Below are 18,243 nucleotides of genomic sequence, written 5' to 3' on the forward strand. Positions count from 1 at the left end.
TTTTATTTTCAACAGAAGAAAGAAACTTATTCGGGTTTAAAACAACTTGAGAGAGTAAATGATGACAATTAAAATGTTTGGGAGAACTATCCCTTTAATGTTAATAAAACAACAAAACACAAAGAGGAAATCACACACTGCTCTTGACTGAGAACTTTAGTAGTAGCTTTAATAATAATCAATGTATAATTTATACAGTGAAGTCTATGTTGTGTTTTATTTTCGTATTTGTTCATTTAGCCTAATTACTTTCTTCAATGCTACTGTTAAATACCCCTACTGTAGCTGAAAAAATAAAGCACTGTTTATTTCATTTGTATATTAAGTTGTGTATGCTTAATGTGTATCTTTGTTCCTAATTCTTAATAACAAAGAAAATAATGATAAAGATTTTTATCTTCGCCACTTTGGCCTAAATGTCTGCCATTCTTTTTTCTTTTGTTACCTATTAGGCTTTTTTTAAAATAGGGACATTAGTTTGGCTGTAATGCTCAGTGACTTGCAAAATAGTAAAACCAACATGAAAAAGAATCGTGATAAAATCGTTAATCGTGATTTTCCTGAAAAAAATCGTGATATGATATTTTTGCCATATCGCCCACCCCTACTTGACGGAAGCATCACGGTTTCCACAAAAATATTAAGCAGCACAATTGTTTTCAAGAAGAAGACGAAGAAGAGTTTCTTGAGCACCAAATCAGCATATTAGAATTATTTCTGAAGCCTGGAGTAATGGCTGCTGAAAATATAATAAGGTATACAGTAATAACATCTGATTCAACCAATAGGGTGATTTTGAGGAGGGGCTACCTCTGTTTAAAAAAAAAAAAATGGTACTGAAGTCTTTTGGGAAACTTTTTCAATTCCACCTGAAGAAATTCCACACTGCACCTTTAGCCAGACAGTAGATGTTTTTCGAACAATGATCCAAACATACACTTAGCCTGCTATTGGAGAATCATGTAACATAAATATGGATCAGTATAGGACCAACAAACATCAGGAGACACACATCCATCCTAATGCTCCACTGCTGTGAAATTTATGTGTGAGGCCTTGACACACACACACACACACACACACAGAGAGCCAAAAAGGAAACCACGGTCATAATTTAACTCTTATTTTAAACAGCCTCATAATTCTTCATCGTCTCTCTCAGTAATGCACAAATGGGCATAGAGTAATGACTGCAAGAGATGGCTCCTTATTACCAACACAGATATTGGTGTATTAAATAACTGTTCAAGTGAACTCAAACTACAGAAGACCCTTGTCACTAACATAAGTTTCTCACAAAGAAATTGTCAAGTTATAGTGTCCTGCAGTTGCACTGTATTGGTGTGTCATCTTGTGTTCCCAATCATGGTGAATTCTACTGCAGTGGTGTAAAAGTGATTGTATCTCACCTGAAGGGTCTCCAGTTTGGCACCGCAGTTGACGAATATGACTCTGGTCAGCAGCAGCAGGAGGGGATTGGACACGAGACTGTAGACAGACTCTCCATCCAGCTGAAGACTGGACAACACGGCCATGTTCAGGGCCGCAGGCTGTGCGTGCGTGTGTGTGTGTGTGTGTGTGTGTGTGTGTGTGTGTGTGTGTGAGTGTGAGAGAGAGAGAGAGAGAGAGGAAAAGTCGAGATAGAGAGAGAAATTAAACAAGATGTTCTCACACTATTATTATTTCATCTAATATTATTTTATCATGGTTTTGCAATAATGAAAACTGTAACCACCATGGTATGATGTTAAATAGTAAATTTTCCATTTAAAATTATTAATCATGAAATCGAACTGTAAATTCTCTTTTAATCTCTTTAACTATTACATAAAAATGCTTAGTTTGACAAAAAGCTGGTTTATAGTTTGATAAACATTTAATGTAAAAGAAAATATATATTTTTTATAATTTATAGGAAATAAGTTATCAAAAACTTCACTAAGTGACAGTGATTTAAATTTTCAACCATGTTACCAATTCTGTAGGTTTCTTATTTTAAAATATTACAATAAATTAAATTAAATTAATATATTTATCACTAGAAAATAATCAGAAATGTGGTTTAAACTGCATTTAACCATACCAAATGATTGTAACAGGTTCGCAAAAGTGCATACAAAATTCTTAAAATCATATTAAAGTCCTATTCAATTCATTGTATAAAAGAGAAACAAATAAATAGAAGAAATTACTCCATTTACAGTTCATTTTAAAAGACTTCATTTCTATTTACGTATTTCATTGGTTTTATATTCAGGCCCTACTTGTTGTAAGTGCCTTCAGTCCACCCATCTCTCTCCATGTGCTCTCAGTCTAATTTAGAGGGGCTCTGCTCTCTAGGACAAGGCTGATAAATCAGCAGCTTTAGAAAGCTGTGAAACAGCAGAAAGTGTTACACACACACAGTGCCTCTCCAGGGATCTACAAGGCCTCCATAGGGCATTAGGGAGAAGAATCTCTTCACCTCTGTATAATTAGGAGCCCTGAGAGGTTTCATTAGCAACCCTGTAGCCCTCTACACACTCATTATCCAGAGCACTGACCTGCCCAGTGTCGCCATCATCTTCCATTCCATCCATCACACACTCATACCACACATCGCATAATTTCACATGAGCATTTAGTTTTTTGTTTTTTTTCTCATTAAAAATGTGTGGATGGATGGATGTGCGGATGGATGGATGGATGGATGGATGGATGGATGGATGTGCGGTAGGATGGATGGATGTGCAGATGGATGGGCGGATGGATGTGCAGTAGGATGGATGGGCGGATGGATGTGCGGATGGATGGATGGATGGATGGATGTGTGGTAGGATGGATGGATGTGCAGATGGATGGGCGGATGGATGTGCGGTAGGATGGATGGATGTGCAGATGGATGGGCGGATGGATGTGTGGTAGGATGGATGGATGTGCAGATGGATGGATGGATGGGCGGTAGGATGGATGGATGTGCAGATGGATGGGCGGATGGATGTGCAGTAGGATGGATGGGCGGATGGATGTGCGGATGGATGGATGGATGGATGTGTGGTAGGATGGATGGATGTGCAGATGGATGGGCGGATGGATGTGCGGTAGGATGGATGGATGTGCAGATGGATGGGCGGATGGATGTGCGGTAGGATGGATGGATGTGCAGATGGATGGGCGGTTGGATGTGCGGTAGGATGGATGGATGTGTAGATGGATGGGCGGATGGATGTGCGGTAGGATGGATGGATGTGCGGTAGGATGGATGGATGTGCGGTAGGATGGATGGATGTGCAGATGGATGGGCGGATTGTATGGATTAAATGCACAGGTGCATAATGGTACTGCACCTCTGAGAAGTTCTGGAGCAAGGCCTCAGGCAGAAAATCAGAGATGTGAAGCTCAACTGGTGGCCCGGTCCAATTACTCTGAGCGAAAAGTTTCAGACACCCCACTGCCAACGCCAACAGAGCAGTTTCTCTACAACAGACAAGAGATCAGGCTCAGAAAAAACACATTTTAACAGCTAATCTTGTTACAGCCACTGGATTTATTGAGCTGAAATACACGTTGACCCCACCAAAACATCCATCAGGTTAAAGGAGAACTCCGGCGCAAAATGAACCTTCATGGTCTAATAAAACATTGGTACCTAGTCAACCGTTCTCTGAGATTTGTTTTCATGATAATCGAATGTAAAGAGTTTTATCTCTAAAAACTGTTTAGCGTATAACGCTAGTAATGGGGGCATATAATAAGTAAAAAGAAATCGCTAGTTTATACCACTAACAAGGCTCAAAATAGTAACATAATGAGGGTCCCTACATGCAAAACGAAACATTGAGAACTTTGTAAGTGTACAGACCGTTTAATAAGAAGATATTTTATAAAGTTCTCAATGCTTCGTTTTGCATGTAGGGACCCTCATTATGTTACTATTTTGAGCCTTGTTAGTGGTATAAACTAGCGATTTCTTTTTACTTATTATATGCCCCCATCACTAGCGTTATACGCTAAACAGTTTTTAGAGATAAAACTCTTTACATTCGATTATCATGAAAACAAATCTCAGAGAACGGTTGACTAGGTACCAATGTTTTATTAGACCAAAGGTTCATTTTGCGCCGGAGTTCTCCTTTAACGTTCGTTGTTTATTTTTGAAAACATTTCCACACACAGTTGATGTAAATGTATAGACCTGAACGAATGAATCAGGTGCCAGCAATGTGCCACCAGCTGAAATCAAAGACCTGAAATAGTAATCCCAGATGCCATTGAGAAAGGACATTTACATGCAACTCAAATTCACACATTCATGTTTCGCTGCGATCTACAACACGCTATTCTCACAGGAGAGAAAGAAAACGGTTGAGTCAATCTCATTGTGTATTTTGGTGCCTTTAAAATATTACATGAAAAATAAATGAGAATGTACACAAGACAACAGAAAGAGAAGATGAGGACAAAAAGAAAAGGAAAAAAAAACCTCTCCTGCATTCAACAGCACACAAACATCAATCTACCAGCATCTAATCTCTCAACAGAAAGCATCACTCATTATTCAAGCCATTCTGTTCATTTACAACCAATTTCTGTCCCTCTAACCGAAGCCACAATGAGAGAGGCTGTATAAAAAGAAAAATAAAGCAAGGGGAGCGTGATCGAGCAGAGGAGAGATAAGAAGAGAAGCACGGCTGAGGAGTGCAGCGCAACCTTCCCTTCCTCAACTCGTTCTTTCTCTGGAGAGAAAAGATGTTAAAGTGGGCTTATCGAAAATTAGTAATTCATGGCTGAAAGGAAGGGGACAGTGTTTGAACCCTTCTGTATGGTTTTATTCATTCTCTACACAATAAAACGCTCCACTCAGCTGAAGCCACCGACCGCTAAAACTCCTTACATAGCAGTACACAACACATCTACGCTAACTTGTCATGTAGTCAGTTTTCTTAAATCTAATGGGAGCATTATAATTTTGTTTTTCTTGCTTTAAGTGTGTAAATGAACATTCATCATTTACTCCCTCATGTCATTCCAAACCTGTAATGTATATTCAAAACGCATGTCATTCAAAACACAAAAGATAATATTTTGAAAGATGGTGTTTTATACACAATGAAAGTCAATGAATTCCAAAAAAAAAATTGGTCCTCATTGATTTTTCTTGTATGTGAAAAAAAAAAAAAAAATTATATATATAAATATATATATATATATACACACAAATATAGTCAATTGATTAATTGCACTTTCTGTAATTAATTGCACCACCTAATTAATCGTTCTTTATAATATTTTTTATATTGCAATACTTTCACATTGAAGCTCCAAAATAATGTTTGAAGGTTTTTTGGAGTCTTTATGTTGTTAAACAAAGACGGTGTATTTTAAATATTTGTTAAATGGCATCTTTTTACTAGGCACTAATGGCCAGTATTCAGTGATACCAATACTGATACAGGTGTGTCTCTTTTAACCTTCTGGGGTCGGTGGTCGCGCCGGCGCGATCAACTCGCTTTTTTTTATCAGTGCAAAAGAGACTCAAAATACTTGATCATGCATATAAGTGTTATACATCATTCAATTGTGTTAAGTGTCAAAAAATTTGTGTATACTCAAATTTAGCCATTAATTACAGCCATTCCACATTGCAGTATAATTGGAAGCTATCAATTTATAACAACTTTTAATTTAAGTGTACATAAAACAATCTTCACATAAACCCATTCATTGTCATAAATGTCACATTTAGCTGTGCCTTTAATAAATCAGGGCTCAATGGTAAGTTTTTTTTTTTTTTTTTTTTGCCCCAGTCTGGCCGGTTCAGATTTTTCCCTGCCCTGCTAAAATGCATCAATTTTTTTTATATATTGTTTTTGACCCATGTAACCTTTCAGGTAGGTATAACAGGTAAATATACAGAAATGAAATATAACAAACACTGCACAGTCCTCACTGCATAAGTTAAATATCCTAAATATAAAATAATACTTATTCAAGCTACAAACGTTATTCAGTCAAGAGCAGTGAGTGATTTTCTCTCTGTCTTTTGTTCTTTGATTAAGGGGAGACACGGCCGGCAAAAACAACGTTTTTTTTCTCACTGGTCAATTTTTAGATTTTGGGCTATTTGTCTTCAATAACATCAACTTGTGGTGAAAAAAAGTCCAAAATACACATTTAGGTCTTTATTTTACTACACCGTGTCTATTTGAGTCTATAGATTTCTCCTAAATTCAACAAAAGTTGGAGTTCTAAATCAACATGCAGCTCTGCGATCTGCACCGTGTCACCATATATACATTTGGAAAGTTCTCTCTCTCCTGTACAATGTTGTCGGATCCAAATATGGTCATTTCCTTTTTTTTATCAGCAACCAATCGTGAAAGTACAATGGGGCATTTAACTCTAAAAGAAAAATCTCATTGGCTGATGTCAATTTCTGACAACGTGATTCTCAAAATGTTTTTTTTCCTCATACTCTGAGCCAGAAATCTCCACTTCAGCAGCACTTACATACACCAAACGTTCTAGTTGTATTCCGGTCTATATTCTTAAGGTTTTTACAGAGGGGTTTGTTCATATATCATTCAGATTCTGATTTATACAACATTTTATACCTAAAAACGGGGCAATTTTTTTTTTTTTGATTAACGGCATGATAAAAAGAGATATCCAAAATCCCCTCAGTAAAAACCTTTGATTCCAATAAGTCAACAAAATGAAACAAGAATTTTGAATCTGGCTTTATCCGATGTTCAGATTTCTCTTCTGGAAATATATGCAAATTGGCGCATATTTAATTAGATAATACATCATTTACATAATTAAACAAATATTCTAAAAACTTGTAACAAGACATTTGTCTTAGATATCAGAATGAAACTTCCCCAGTTGATTACTGACATTATTAGATGTTTTTTTCCTATTCATCTGGGGTGTCTCCCCTAATATAACATTAATGACACAGACAGCAGCACGTTTATTAGGCTGCTGTCACTTTAAGACCTGAAGCGGATCTGATACACTTTCTATTTTCTCACAACTGTTTACATTCATTTAACACTTTAACTCATTTAAGACTGCTTGCGTAGATACTCAAAACAGCAATTTTTACAAATTTGTGTTATTGTCAGTTCAAGCGTGAAAGAGAACTCTGAAGTGGCATTCGGTGTTTTGCATTTTGGGTGTTTGTTCACAGAGAGACACTTCACTAGGGCCCTATGATTTCCACGATGCGAAATACACAGATGGAATCACGGAATTCAGTGAAAACTGTGGAATTTACTGTATATGCGGAATTTCAAGTAATTTGTCAATTCTTGGATGAATAAATCAAAAGTAGGTAAGAACACTTAAATCAAATCACGATATAGACTAGTGTCTCTGTGTGAATGACATTTCCCACACACACACGGAAGCACGTGTAACGCTCGCAGTTTCAGAGTCACTTCATCAGCATTTTACCAAACTATCGAGAAAAACTATTATCATTTTATAAACACACAGAAACTCAAAAGGTCTTCACGGCAACCAGTCAAAATAAGTTGGGTTTAACCTGAAGAAATTATAACAGAAATATATTAATGTTTTAATAAATTACTCAGATTTAATTTAACCTTTATGATGGGAGTAAAAAAAAATTAAAACACAAATTAAACAAATTAAAAAGAAAAAAAAACACAATCCAGAAAAATGTCAACAGAAAAAAATTAGGAAAAAATTTAAACGTCCATGAAATTAATGGGTTTCATAGCGCAGCGCCGCGAATGCCGCGTCCTGTTGCAAAAACATGTGAAAAAAAAAAACTACAAAGTTTGATAGGCCAAAAAGACCGTTAATCACGCGATAAAAAAAATTTACGCCGTTAAAATATGTTTGCGTTAAAGTAACACTATGTAGTTTTTCAACCTTCATAATATATTTCCAATACCCTTGTGACGATACATTGACTTACAATAGGTTAAATGACACGTCTGCCAGTGGTCTGCCATAGCCTGACGTGGTCTGTATCGCTTTTACTTGCACTATGTAACTTCGGGTAGTAATCGGAGCACAAAAAGTACTACAAAATTCGACTGCTTTACGGCATACGTCACTTCCCCCACCACTTCCTCAAATTGTCTGTGGCCATTGCAGAAATCCCAAGTCTCCTGGAAGTTCTGGGAGTCTCCCGCATATTGATAGCGTCTTCCTGATGCCCCCAAATTAGTTCAAATCTCCCGGAATCTAGAGCGCGCATGCGAGACAGAACACACTGCGCGCATAACATACATAGCACGTGCACGGCAGAGAGGGAGAGAGCGAGAGACCTTGCGAGTGTGCCTCACGTAAGCTAGTCAACCCTATTTGTGTGTGTGTGTGTGTGTGTGTGTGTGTGTGTGTGTGTGTGTGTGTGTGTGTGTGTGTGTGTGTGTGTGTGTGTGTGTGTGTGTGTGTGTGTGTGTGTGTGTGTGTGTGTGTGTGTGTGTGTGTGTGTGTGTGTGTGTGTGTGTGTGTGTGTGTGTGTGAGTGAGTGAGTGAGTGAGTGAGTGAGTGAGTGAGTGAGTGAGTGAGTGAGTGAGTGAGTGAGTGAGTGAGTGAGTGAGTGAGTGAGTGAGTGAGTGAGTGAGAGAGAGAGAGAGAGAGAGTGAGAGAGAGAGTGAGTGAGTGAGTGAGTGAGTGAGTGAGTGAGTGAGTGAGTGAGTGAGTGAGTGAGTGAGTGAGTGAGTGAGTGAGTGAGTGAGTGAGTGAGTGAGTGAGTGAGTGAGAGAGATCTAACAAAGGAATTTATTACAATTCGCCCATCAATAAATCAGAAATGTTGTATTTACAATCACAGTGCTAAATAATTCATAGCCAATTACAGGAGACAGTACAAATAAAACCATTAAAATCACAATAAATAAGACATTTCAGTCCGTACACCAGAACTCATTTAAATAGCGCTATTTAACAGTAAATCTGCTGCAATAAAATTAAAAAAGTCCTGTAATTTAACAGGCACAATGAGTGTAACTAATTGAGGACATCTTTAGTCAGTAGTGCAATTTAAACAAATAGAATTACAGTTTCACTAATTAAATTCGTCCTCATTTGCATTTAGACTCTAATAAATGTAATTAACTCACTTAAATGTGTTACACAGAAAATGCATGTGCCTGCAGCATTTAGAAGTACAAAAAGAATGTAAATGAATATTTCTCATTGTGGTGAAATTCATGGAGTTCCGTACTAGTGCAGAACAGCACAAAATTGTCATGATCTTTCTGTACAGTTAAAAACTGAAAGAAAGCCATCATATGTCCTAAATCCTCACCTGTCACTCCTCTGGTCTTCAGTGGCATTGCTCAGGTAAGACAGCACCCGTCTCTCCAGATAGGCCTCAATACAGTCACCCTCTTCAGGATCACCTCCCAGCAGCCTCTGCACCGCAGAGCTGAAAAGCACAGCCTCGAAATCTCCCTCACACACCAACTGCAGCAACGAACCTCCATCTGAACACACACACACAAGGAGAGAGTAGCTGAAGATATACGTTCAGACACCAATGCGTGTATGGTTTGTTCCCGAAAATCACTTAGCACTCATTTCTGAAGTGCCAGTACCTAATAGAGAGAGAAACATGATTCTCACCGCACTGTCATATTTTAAAAACAACTGCAGAAAATTCTGTTCTCAAGCTCTTTGATAAGATCTCAAACTATGAGCATTAGGCCTAGGTGTATGTTTATGAAGAGGATTAAAATCTTTGATACAGGCTTCTTGACTGCAGGGAAAAAGTGATCGATCATGAAAATACAATTGTGAGAATGTGGGATGTCACAAAGGGTCCTCATTTTTAATGATTGTCCACATTTTTGTTATTGGTTATGGTATTAATTTTGACAGTACCTTGTGATCATATAATTTCTTTTTTACATTATTAAACAACATTTTAACCTGAAATGTTTATTATTATAATATAATATTATTATTATATTTTTACAGAAGAGAAGAAAAAATTAGGTACAAAAAAAAACAGTAAAAAATGTTAATTGGTAATGATATGACGCAGCGCCTGAAAATAGGCCACCTTCCTTCAACACAACGGAACTATTTTCAGGCGCTGCGTCATATTACGCCTGCTGCTCTCATGGTACGGCAGTAAAGTTTCTTGATTATTACGCAGGAATGAGAGTATAGTTCCTAGCCATATCAGCCTAGAAAATCGCAACTTTACATTTTCCGTCGGTCTTAGTGCACGATGTAACTACAGAAGAGTCAAGTTTTAAATAGGAAAAATATCGAAACTCTTTGGTCATTTTTTTTTTAGAAATGCTAATGGTCTTGTCCACTCCAATGATGTATGCTAAGCTATGCTAAAAGTGGTACCGCCAGAACCGGAGATCGGCTGAATGGATTCAAAAACGGTAAAACTCAACAGTTTAACTCTGGGGGAGTTGTAAAATGAGCCTATTTCCAAAAAAAGTGGAGTATCCCTTTAAGACAGTAATATGTTAATAGTAAAATTAATGAATGTTTTATTTTTATATAACCTGACCTTGTGTTTGTGTTATTTCTTTTTTTATATGTGAAGTCTTTTTTTTGCTTATTCTATTATACTGAGCTTTTTCCTCCCAAAAAATGAAAAAAAATGTAGATTTAAAAAATTTAAAAATAAGTCTCATAAGACACTTGAGTAAACGCTCGTGTTTTGTGTCTAATCAACCTTTTCCACACACATAAATTATAACTCGTACCGCGCTGTCCATTTCAGCAATTGACGTTTTGTGAAGGCCTCTAGTCTCTAGCTGTTGCTTTGGTGCTTGTCAACACGCGCTTGCACCCCCTGCTGGTGAAGCGACTAACAGCAGATGGAGAATATGCTCGGCAATCTACTGCTTTTCCTGCAGTTCCTGGATGTCAACGTAGTATTTTCTGTTGAATTTGAACCACTGAATTTGTGGAAGCGAATTTTCAAGGCGAAATATGGACCAAAAATTGCCTGTTGAATGTTATAGGTTGTATTTTGAAACGGTTTGAAAATTTTGGAAGTGAAAGATTATTGGAAGATTATTGAATTTTGAATAATGAAAATGTGTTAGAAATGTTTTTAATTGAAATATTCACAGCCTAAATATTCAACCATGTTGAATTTCAGCCCATAAAAATGCAAGCCTTAAAAATACAATGGATTAAAATGCAAGCATGGTTAACGAAATGCATTTTTTTTTTCAATTGGTTCAATTCAACATGCTTTTTGTTTCAAAAACATTTGACATTATTTTACTTCCATAGCTAAACAACTACCACTTTGACGCTTCAAAAAGTTCCTAAAGAGATTGTAAAACTAATCCATATGAATAGAGGTTTAGTCCAAATTTTCTGAAGAGACTTGGTTACTTTATATGATGAACAGATTGAATTTAGGCTTTTATTCACATATAAACATTGATCAGCAAACATAAACAGAAGCTCAACCGAACTTGCTTGACGCGCAAGAACAAACCTCTTGCGGAAGCTCAAAAGTGCTGCATTACACACAACAATAAACCTCATTGGTTGTTGTGGAAGATCAAACGTGCTGCGTAACACAGTTTCATCTAAAAGAGCTTCATTCGTGAAGAACAAAGAACGAACCGGCCTGAAAAAGCTCACTCAGAAAAACTGTTTATTTACATCAAACATGCAGTTACTTTAAAGCACTTTTTTTCTGGTGAACGATGCTGCAAATATGCCACAGAGTGTCAAAAGCAAATACTTAGTTTTATCCTCAGGCAGTTATAATAAACCCATGAGGACATTATATATGGAGAGCTACACTGAATTAAATGGATCCTTATTTGATTATAGTACAAAGTGCCTTGAATTCAGTTTAGATCTTGGATTACTCCGCTTCCCTTTGCAGACACAAAATGGTGTCACGTCTGATACGCGTGAAGAAAGCTTCACTATTTCTAGAAGAATACTTCGCTTTGAGCCACTTTGCTCAGTCGTTGATCTCTTCTGAGGAGAAACTGGAGTGAATAAATGTGACTGAATGAGGACAGACTGATAATAGCTTTACTGAAGATCAGATTGACAATTCAGACACCATCCTATGAGTTACACATTAATCACTCCTGAGGTTGGAGGGAGGGAGGGAGGGAGGGGGAGAGAGAGAGAGAGAGAGAGAGAGAGAGAGAGAGAGAGAGAGAGAGAAATGAAATATGCATTGTAGAATGTATACCAATTAACAGTTACAATATACATAATACACTGTAGTGTACACAGCTATTTGTCACACCACTACAGCACATTAAACTGACAGAGAGATGGGGGCGATAGATAATGTATGAAATGAGAGGCAAGCAATAAATAAGTAATGAAATCATAATATAGACTAATAGGGGGCAATCACACAAGGACGCATTCTTGCATTCCCTGTGTGCTTAAAAAAAAAAAAAAAAATTTAAGTACACTATGGCCAATGCTCCACATCCAGACCACACCAATGTTGTGTTTTAAAGACGACTTGTATAATCAAAGCTGTAGCCTATAATTGAAATACTAAAATAACCAGCAACATCAACATAAGACCGCCATTGACATAGTAACAGATCTTGGTTAACTTCGAGTCAGGCATGATGAATAACTTGCGGTTCAGTAAGCAAGTCAGATAAATCCAGTGGTGTTACCGGTTCACTCAAGTTATTCGTTCAGGAATCGTACTACACTTGCGCATGCACTCATGTCTATGTTTGTGGTCTACTTAAATTTTAAAAGAACCAGTTCGCCGTACTGTATTTTTTTGATTGCCTAAAAATTACCATCTCATAAGAGCCATTTGTTCAGGAAATTAACTTCACTGTATTTGTTTGATTTACCAAAATAATCGTCTCTTATGCCTATTTTCTTCAGCAATCCGACTACAGGACAGGTGCTTCTCAGTCGGAAGGCTGCATATCTCGGCTGCCACATAACAAGCTCTGTCGAAGTACGTTTCAATTTGAAGGATCGTTTGAAGGCAGCCTTCGTTTCGCACCCTTCATGGCTTATTTTGAAGGATGCATCAAGTATATCCTTTGCATCCTCCATTTACCCGCAATCCTTTGCACACATTCCAATTCCAAAATTAATCATCGGAAAATTAAGTGGCACTGAACTAGTCCAATTTCACTATGTAATGCAAGACAAATTATTTTTGAGATGAAGGCATTATGTTCTTTTATTTTGTCAATTAATCACATAATGCTAAACTGTGCACAATGTAATCCACTGGGAGACCTCACACGGCTGTAATTACCTGTACTGCATTAATAGAAGGCCAGTTTTAATAAAGCTTTTTTTTAATAAAACACGGGGGCAGAAACATTTATGATGTAGCCATGTGTGCACTGTCAAGACTTCTCATTGTTTAATGCGGAGGATGACTCTAGCCCACAAGACTCCGAAGGAAAGACCCAGCCTCACTAGGGTGCAGCCTTCAGTTTAAGGAACACCCTATATTTTGGCTCCGCTGTATTTTGATTCATTAAAAAGAAGGGCAAAAATAGTAATTTGTTCTGGAACCTAACTACACTGGGTGCATCTCAATCAGCTCCCTAGTTCAGTAGTCAGGGCACTGATCAGAGTCGGCCATTATAAGGGCTGTCTCAGGCCCTGTCCCAAATGGCACACTTCATGAGGACTCGCAGTCTCGTGGCCTTAAATTGTGCGTGCTTGCCAAGTGTACGAGTCCGTAGGGTGTCCCATATGGCATTTCAGCGCTCAGAAGTGTGCTCGCGAGCGCCGCCTTTGTGCCCTCGATGCGGACTTTGGCGAAGCCCACAATGTCGCACCCTGTCCACACGAGTTACCTACCCAGGAATCATTGCGAACGCCCAATCAGATAAATGAGAGGAGGAGTTTCATGGCTGTTTGACTTTCGGTGGCATGATGTCATCAAGCCTGTCCCAAAATACACTCTCGCGTGCCCTCGAGGCCAGCGGGGCGCACTTAGGTCTGCACTTCCTGACGTCACCAAGTGTAAACTCAAAGGAGGTCCACAAGGCCGGAGTGTGCCATTTGGGATCCAGCCTTCATATGCACTTACGGTCTTGTGGACTTACAATGGCTGCCACGTGCGCGTGTCCATTAAGTCCAAGAGGCCGTAGGGTGTCCCATTTGTCATTTTAGGTTTCAGAAGGGTGCTCGCGAGCGCCCCCTTTGCGGTCGATATGTGCCCTCGATGCACACTTTTGCCGAGCCAGCACTGAGGCGAGCTCCGCAGCAGACTTCTTCCCGACAGTCAAAGCGACATAATACGTCAAAAAAATGCAGACACGTTGCACGTTTTTAGGGTGCCATTTGGGACAGGGCCTCAATCGCAAAATCCTTCCAGTGCACTAGACCGTTCGCTCTCTAAAAATATCCCACAATGCATCGCAAAAACCAGGAAGCATCGATGCTCACTATATGCTCCCTTACCGGAAATTACGCCACATTTCTGAAAGGGATACTTCACCAAAAAATAAAAAAAATTCGAGTTGTTCCAAAACTGTACGAGTTCCTTTCTTCTGTTGAACACAAAAGATGATATTTTAAAGAATGTTGGTAACCAGCCAGTTGATGGCACCCTTTGACTTCCATTGTAGGGAGGGGAAAAAAAATATGGAAGTCAATGGGTGCCATCAACTGTCTGTTTGTTTGTTTGTTTGTTTAATTATTAGCGAGTAAGTTGTTTACATTACATTTACATTTAATCATTGAGCAGATATAGTGATTCAGCTCGGGAGCGGATTGAGACACGCCCTCTTTGCTTGAATGACTACAAGAATCGACCCTTAATTATCTTTTGTTCGGGAACCGGACTACATTAGCAACACTGTATTTTGATTCACTAAAAAGAACCGGCTAAAAGAGTCATTTGTCCGGAACAATAACTATATTTGCTTCGAGAATCGAGTCTTAAGACTTTTATTCAGGAATCGGATTAGATTCGTCAATCAGAACCGACTCGGCGTCATCCGTTCGACATGGAACTACATTCGCTGCACGGTTGAGATTCGATAAAAGTAGCCAACTGCTCATTAAAGTCATGCGTTCGAGAATCGCACTACATGCTCGCTGTATGTTTCGCGCTATAGAATCTATTGCGGTGCCGCTGCTGAGTCGTAAAGCAAGAAACACTGCCCGTGTATTTAGTACGGTGTTCCGTTCCGTCCGCATCATTAGGTTCGGGGGAACAGTTAACGGAACAATAATTTAAACAACATTCTTTCATGACAATAATTTTAAGTATATGAGTTCAATAAGTTCCGCTAATTAAAAAAAAAACTCAAATGTGTTGCGCCCCTCGTTATTAACACGTCCTCCTGAGTGAACGCCCACTTAAATCAACACGGGCACATAGGAGTGTGTACATGCGGCTTTGTTCTAAAACTGTGAGCTAAATAACAGCGCATTTTATCTCATGCACATGCTCACCTCGACATCAATAGAATACACGGGCATCTATCCTCATGTTTCAGGCTGTCCGATGCGCTAAAGATGCCCACACAAATCCTCCAATCAGTCAATACACAGATACAGAAGTTATGCTGTCAGAAGGCTGTCAAATGTCGCTCGGTTCACAGTCTGTCTGGACCCAGTCCTGTGCGTCGGCGCGGCGCTGAGATTTCTACACACATGCGGCACATTTAAACCACGTGAGAATAACTGCTGCGTCCAGCAAACACTGATCAACTAGCACGCAAAACATCCACAACAATAACCGAGTAGATCCAAACCCGTATTATTATCCATAGCTGGACGAAACCATCAACATCAGCCAATATCGTCATCTCAAAAGCACATGATGTAAGATCTCTGCCGCTGACTCTTACCTGCGGTGCTGAAGCCGATCTGTTTCAGGTCCGGACCCGGACTCAGTCCGCCCAGAACCGCCGCCTCCAGCTGCAGCATCATCATCCTCGTCAACCCTCAGAAGAGAAATAAAACACGCGTCACGTCGCTCGAGACCTGCTCTGTGTGAACGTGAGATGCGATTGCGAAGGGCTCGTGTGCTCACTCTGATGTGTTTGATTTCTGCCCATGTGCTGTAAGTGTCATCAGTGAGCAGCCATGACAGTAACGTGGTGCATTATGGGATACTTATTAAGGAAGCGCCGCCGAGGGAGCGTCGAGATTTGACCAGGCGCTCAAATGAACGCAACGTTAAATCAGTGTTAGGTTACTTTAAATCTATTACATTATTGAAATAATATCTGATTTGTATGAAAATTCGAATTGTATCTAATTAACCATTCTATTGTCTTCTGTTCATTTTTTTTTACTTGTATCCGCTGCTCTCCGGTAAAGAATACAATGCCCAGACGACATGTCCAGAATGTCTAAACAAACACAGAAAAAGGAAATATTAACTTATTCAAATGTATCATGTCTTTCACAGACCTTTCACCTCTGGCCTTGCAGTATTTATTTTTTATTAATTTATTCATTGTTTTATCATATTCAACCCAACTAATTTGATATAGCCTATTAGGATAGATACTAAACTAATGTTTAATTTTATTATAATAATATAAGTACAACTATTGTAGTTAAATTCCCAGTGTAAATTCCCACTTTTTTGTTATTACAGTTACAGCTCTCTTTTGTATAAGAGCTTAAAATTATACAAGTTTAAAACGTTTTAGCTTGTGTTTGTGCTAACCATAGAACTTAACTTTTAAGCAATTCAATCAGAGAGTGAAAGATTAGCATATCAAAAAAAGATGAAAGAATATGCTAAACTGCATGCTGAAACAGTGAGACAGAGCCAGAGATTCTTTTCTTTTTCTTTGGAGAAACTTTTACTCATCAACGAGCCCTTTTCCTCTTATCATTCTTTTCATGATAATTATATCTGTCCTTTTTACCAATGAAGCATTTGATTAATTTAAGCAGACACAGAGCTGTGATGTGAATATAAAAGCTTCCTGTGCAAATGAACACTAGACAGACAGAGAAACAAGCGCGCAGCCATCTTTAGAAGAATTTTATGTTTAAACTTTTGCGGTTGCCCTGTATATGCGGACCGGTCTACGATACATAAATTAAGCCTTTAAATAAAAGTGTTATTGAGCTTAAATAAAAGTGTTATTATTACACTGTCATAGAGCCTGCACGGCGGACACATTATTTCAATTCTATACACTGCAACGGTCACGATATGACGTCACACTCTCCGCGTATGTTTTTAAAAACACTTTTTAATAGTCACTTACAGTGGCTCAAGTTTATCAAGCGACGAGAATACTTTTTGTGCGCAAAAATAACGACTTTATTTCAACTATTCATTTCCTTTTCTTTGGGCCTCTAGTCAGTTAATGTAGTGTGATTCCGTAGAGCTACGTCACACATAGGCTCACCATTGGCCGACGCTGGTCATGTGCGTGATGCGTGTGACGTACAACAACAGAAGCGTACGCTATTACACTAGTGAACTGACTCGAGGCCCACAGAGAAGGAAATGAATAGTTGAAATAAAGTCGTTATTTTTGTGTTTTTTTGCGCACAAAAAGTATTCTCGTCGCTTGATAAACTTAAGATTGAGCCACTGTCACTTGGACTATTTTAACGATGTCTTTAATAACTTTTCGAGGCCGGCAAATTCAATCCCTGAAGAAGCCTATGGACTAACTTTAAGTTAGTATGGAGGAGTGATCCAGCTCTCAGATTTCATCAAAAATATCTTAATTCGTGTTCCGAAGATGAACGAAGGTCTTACGGGGTTGAGAACAACATGAGGGTGAGTAATTACTGACAGAATTTTCATTTTTGGGTGAACTAACCCTTTAAGCGTTTTCTTATAACGGTTTTCTCTTGGAAGAAAATGCTTAATGTGTAATTAAACGCGTTGCGTTCATATTCTGGGCTCATCTGATTTTTTTATACATAGTATGGTTTATTAATATGATGTGTACTGAGTTTGGTCTTAGTACACTACAGTAAACCACGTTAAGCGTTTTTCACGTTAAGCGTTTTAGAATGTCCCAAATCAGGTCCTCCTCGAAACCGGGGCTGCATCCGAAATCGCAGACTTAAAACCTGTGACAAATGTAACAAAATGATTTTGGATGCAGCCCATTAGGACCTCAAGCAATCCCATTGGCTCAAATTAATTTTAATAGGCACTCAGCACCTAATTACAATTCCTACAAAATAATAAATGCAGTTTGAACTATAATGACCATTAATATCTGTATTAGTTAGCTTATGTAGGCTAGCATAGCATACAGATACCCGATTAGCCTGATAGCAGTTAATACGTTTGCACTTGCCCTACATGTATTTACAATCATATAG

The 18,243-nt window shown here is 38.5% G+C and overlaps 1 protein-coding gene across 1 annotated transcript in view; it reads right to left on the reverse strand.

The window, feature by feature from the left end:
- LOC130070657 (tetratricopeptide repeat protein 27-like) overlaps nucleotides 1-16,180 on the reverse strand; it is a gene marked incomplete at its 3' end in the record, with an annotated part of 99,554 nt that extends 83,374 nt beyond the window's left edge. Inside the window, exons 1-4 of the mRNA XM_056235133.1 lie at nucleotides 15,780-16,180; nucleotides 9,272-9,449; nucleotides 3,327-3,456; nucleotides 1,410-1,550 (exon numbers count right to left, since the gene is read on the reverse strand). Of these exons, the coding sequence (XP_056091108.1) occupies nucleotides 1,410-1,550; nucleotides 3,327-3,456; nucleotides 9,272-9,449; nucleotides 15,780-15,864 (534 nt within the window). The remainder of the gene's footprint in view (nucleotides 1-1,409; nucleotides 1,551-3,326; nucleotides 3,457-9,271; nucleotides 9,450-15,779) is intronic.
- Nucleotides 16,181-18,243: the final 2,063 nt, after the last annotated feature.

The sequence above is a fragment of the Rhinichthys klamathensis genome, unplaced genomic scaffold (assembly GCF_029890125.1).
Source record: "Rhinichthys klamathensis goyatoka isolate OS25496 unplaced genomic scaffold, OSU_Roscu_1.1 h1tg000412l_1, whole genome shotgun sequence".
NCBI classification, from domain to species: Eukaryota; Metazoa; Chordata; class Actinopteri; order Cypriniformes; family Leuciscidae; genus Rhinichthys; species Rhinichthys klamathensis.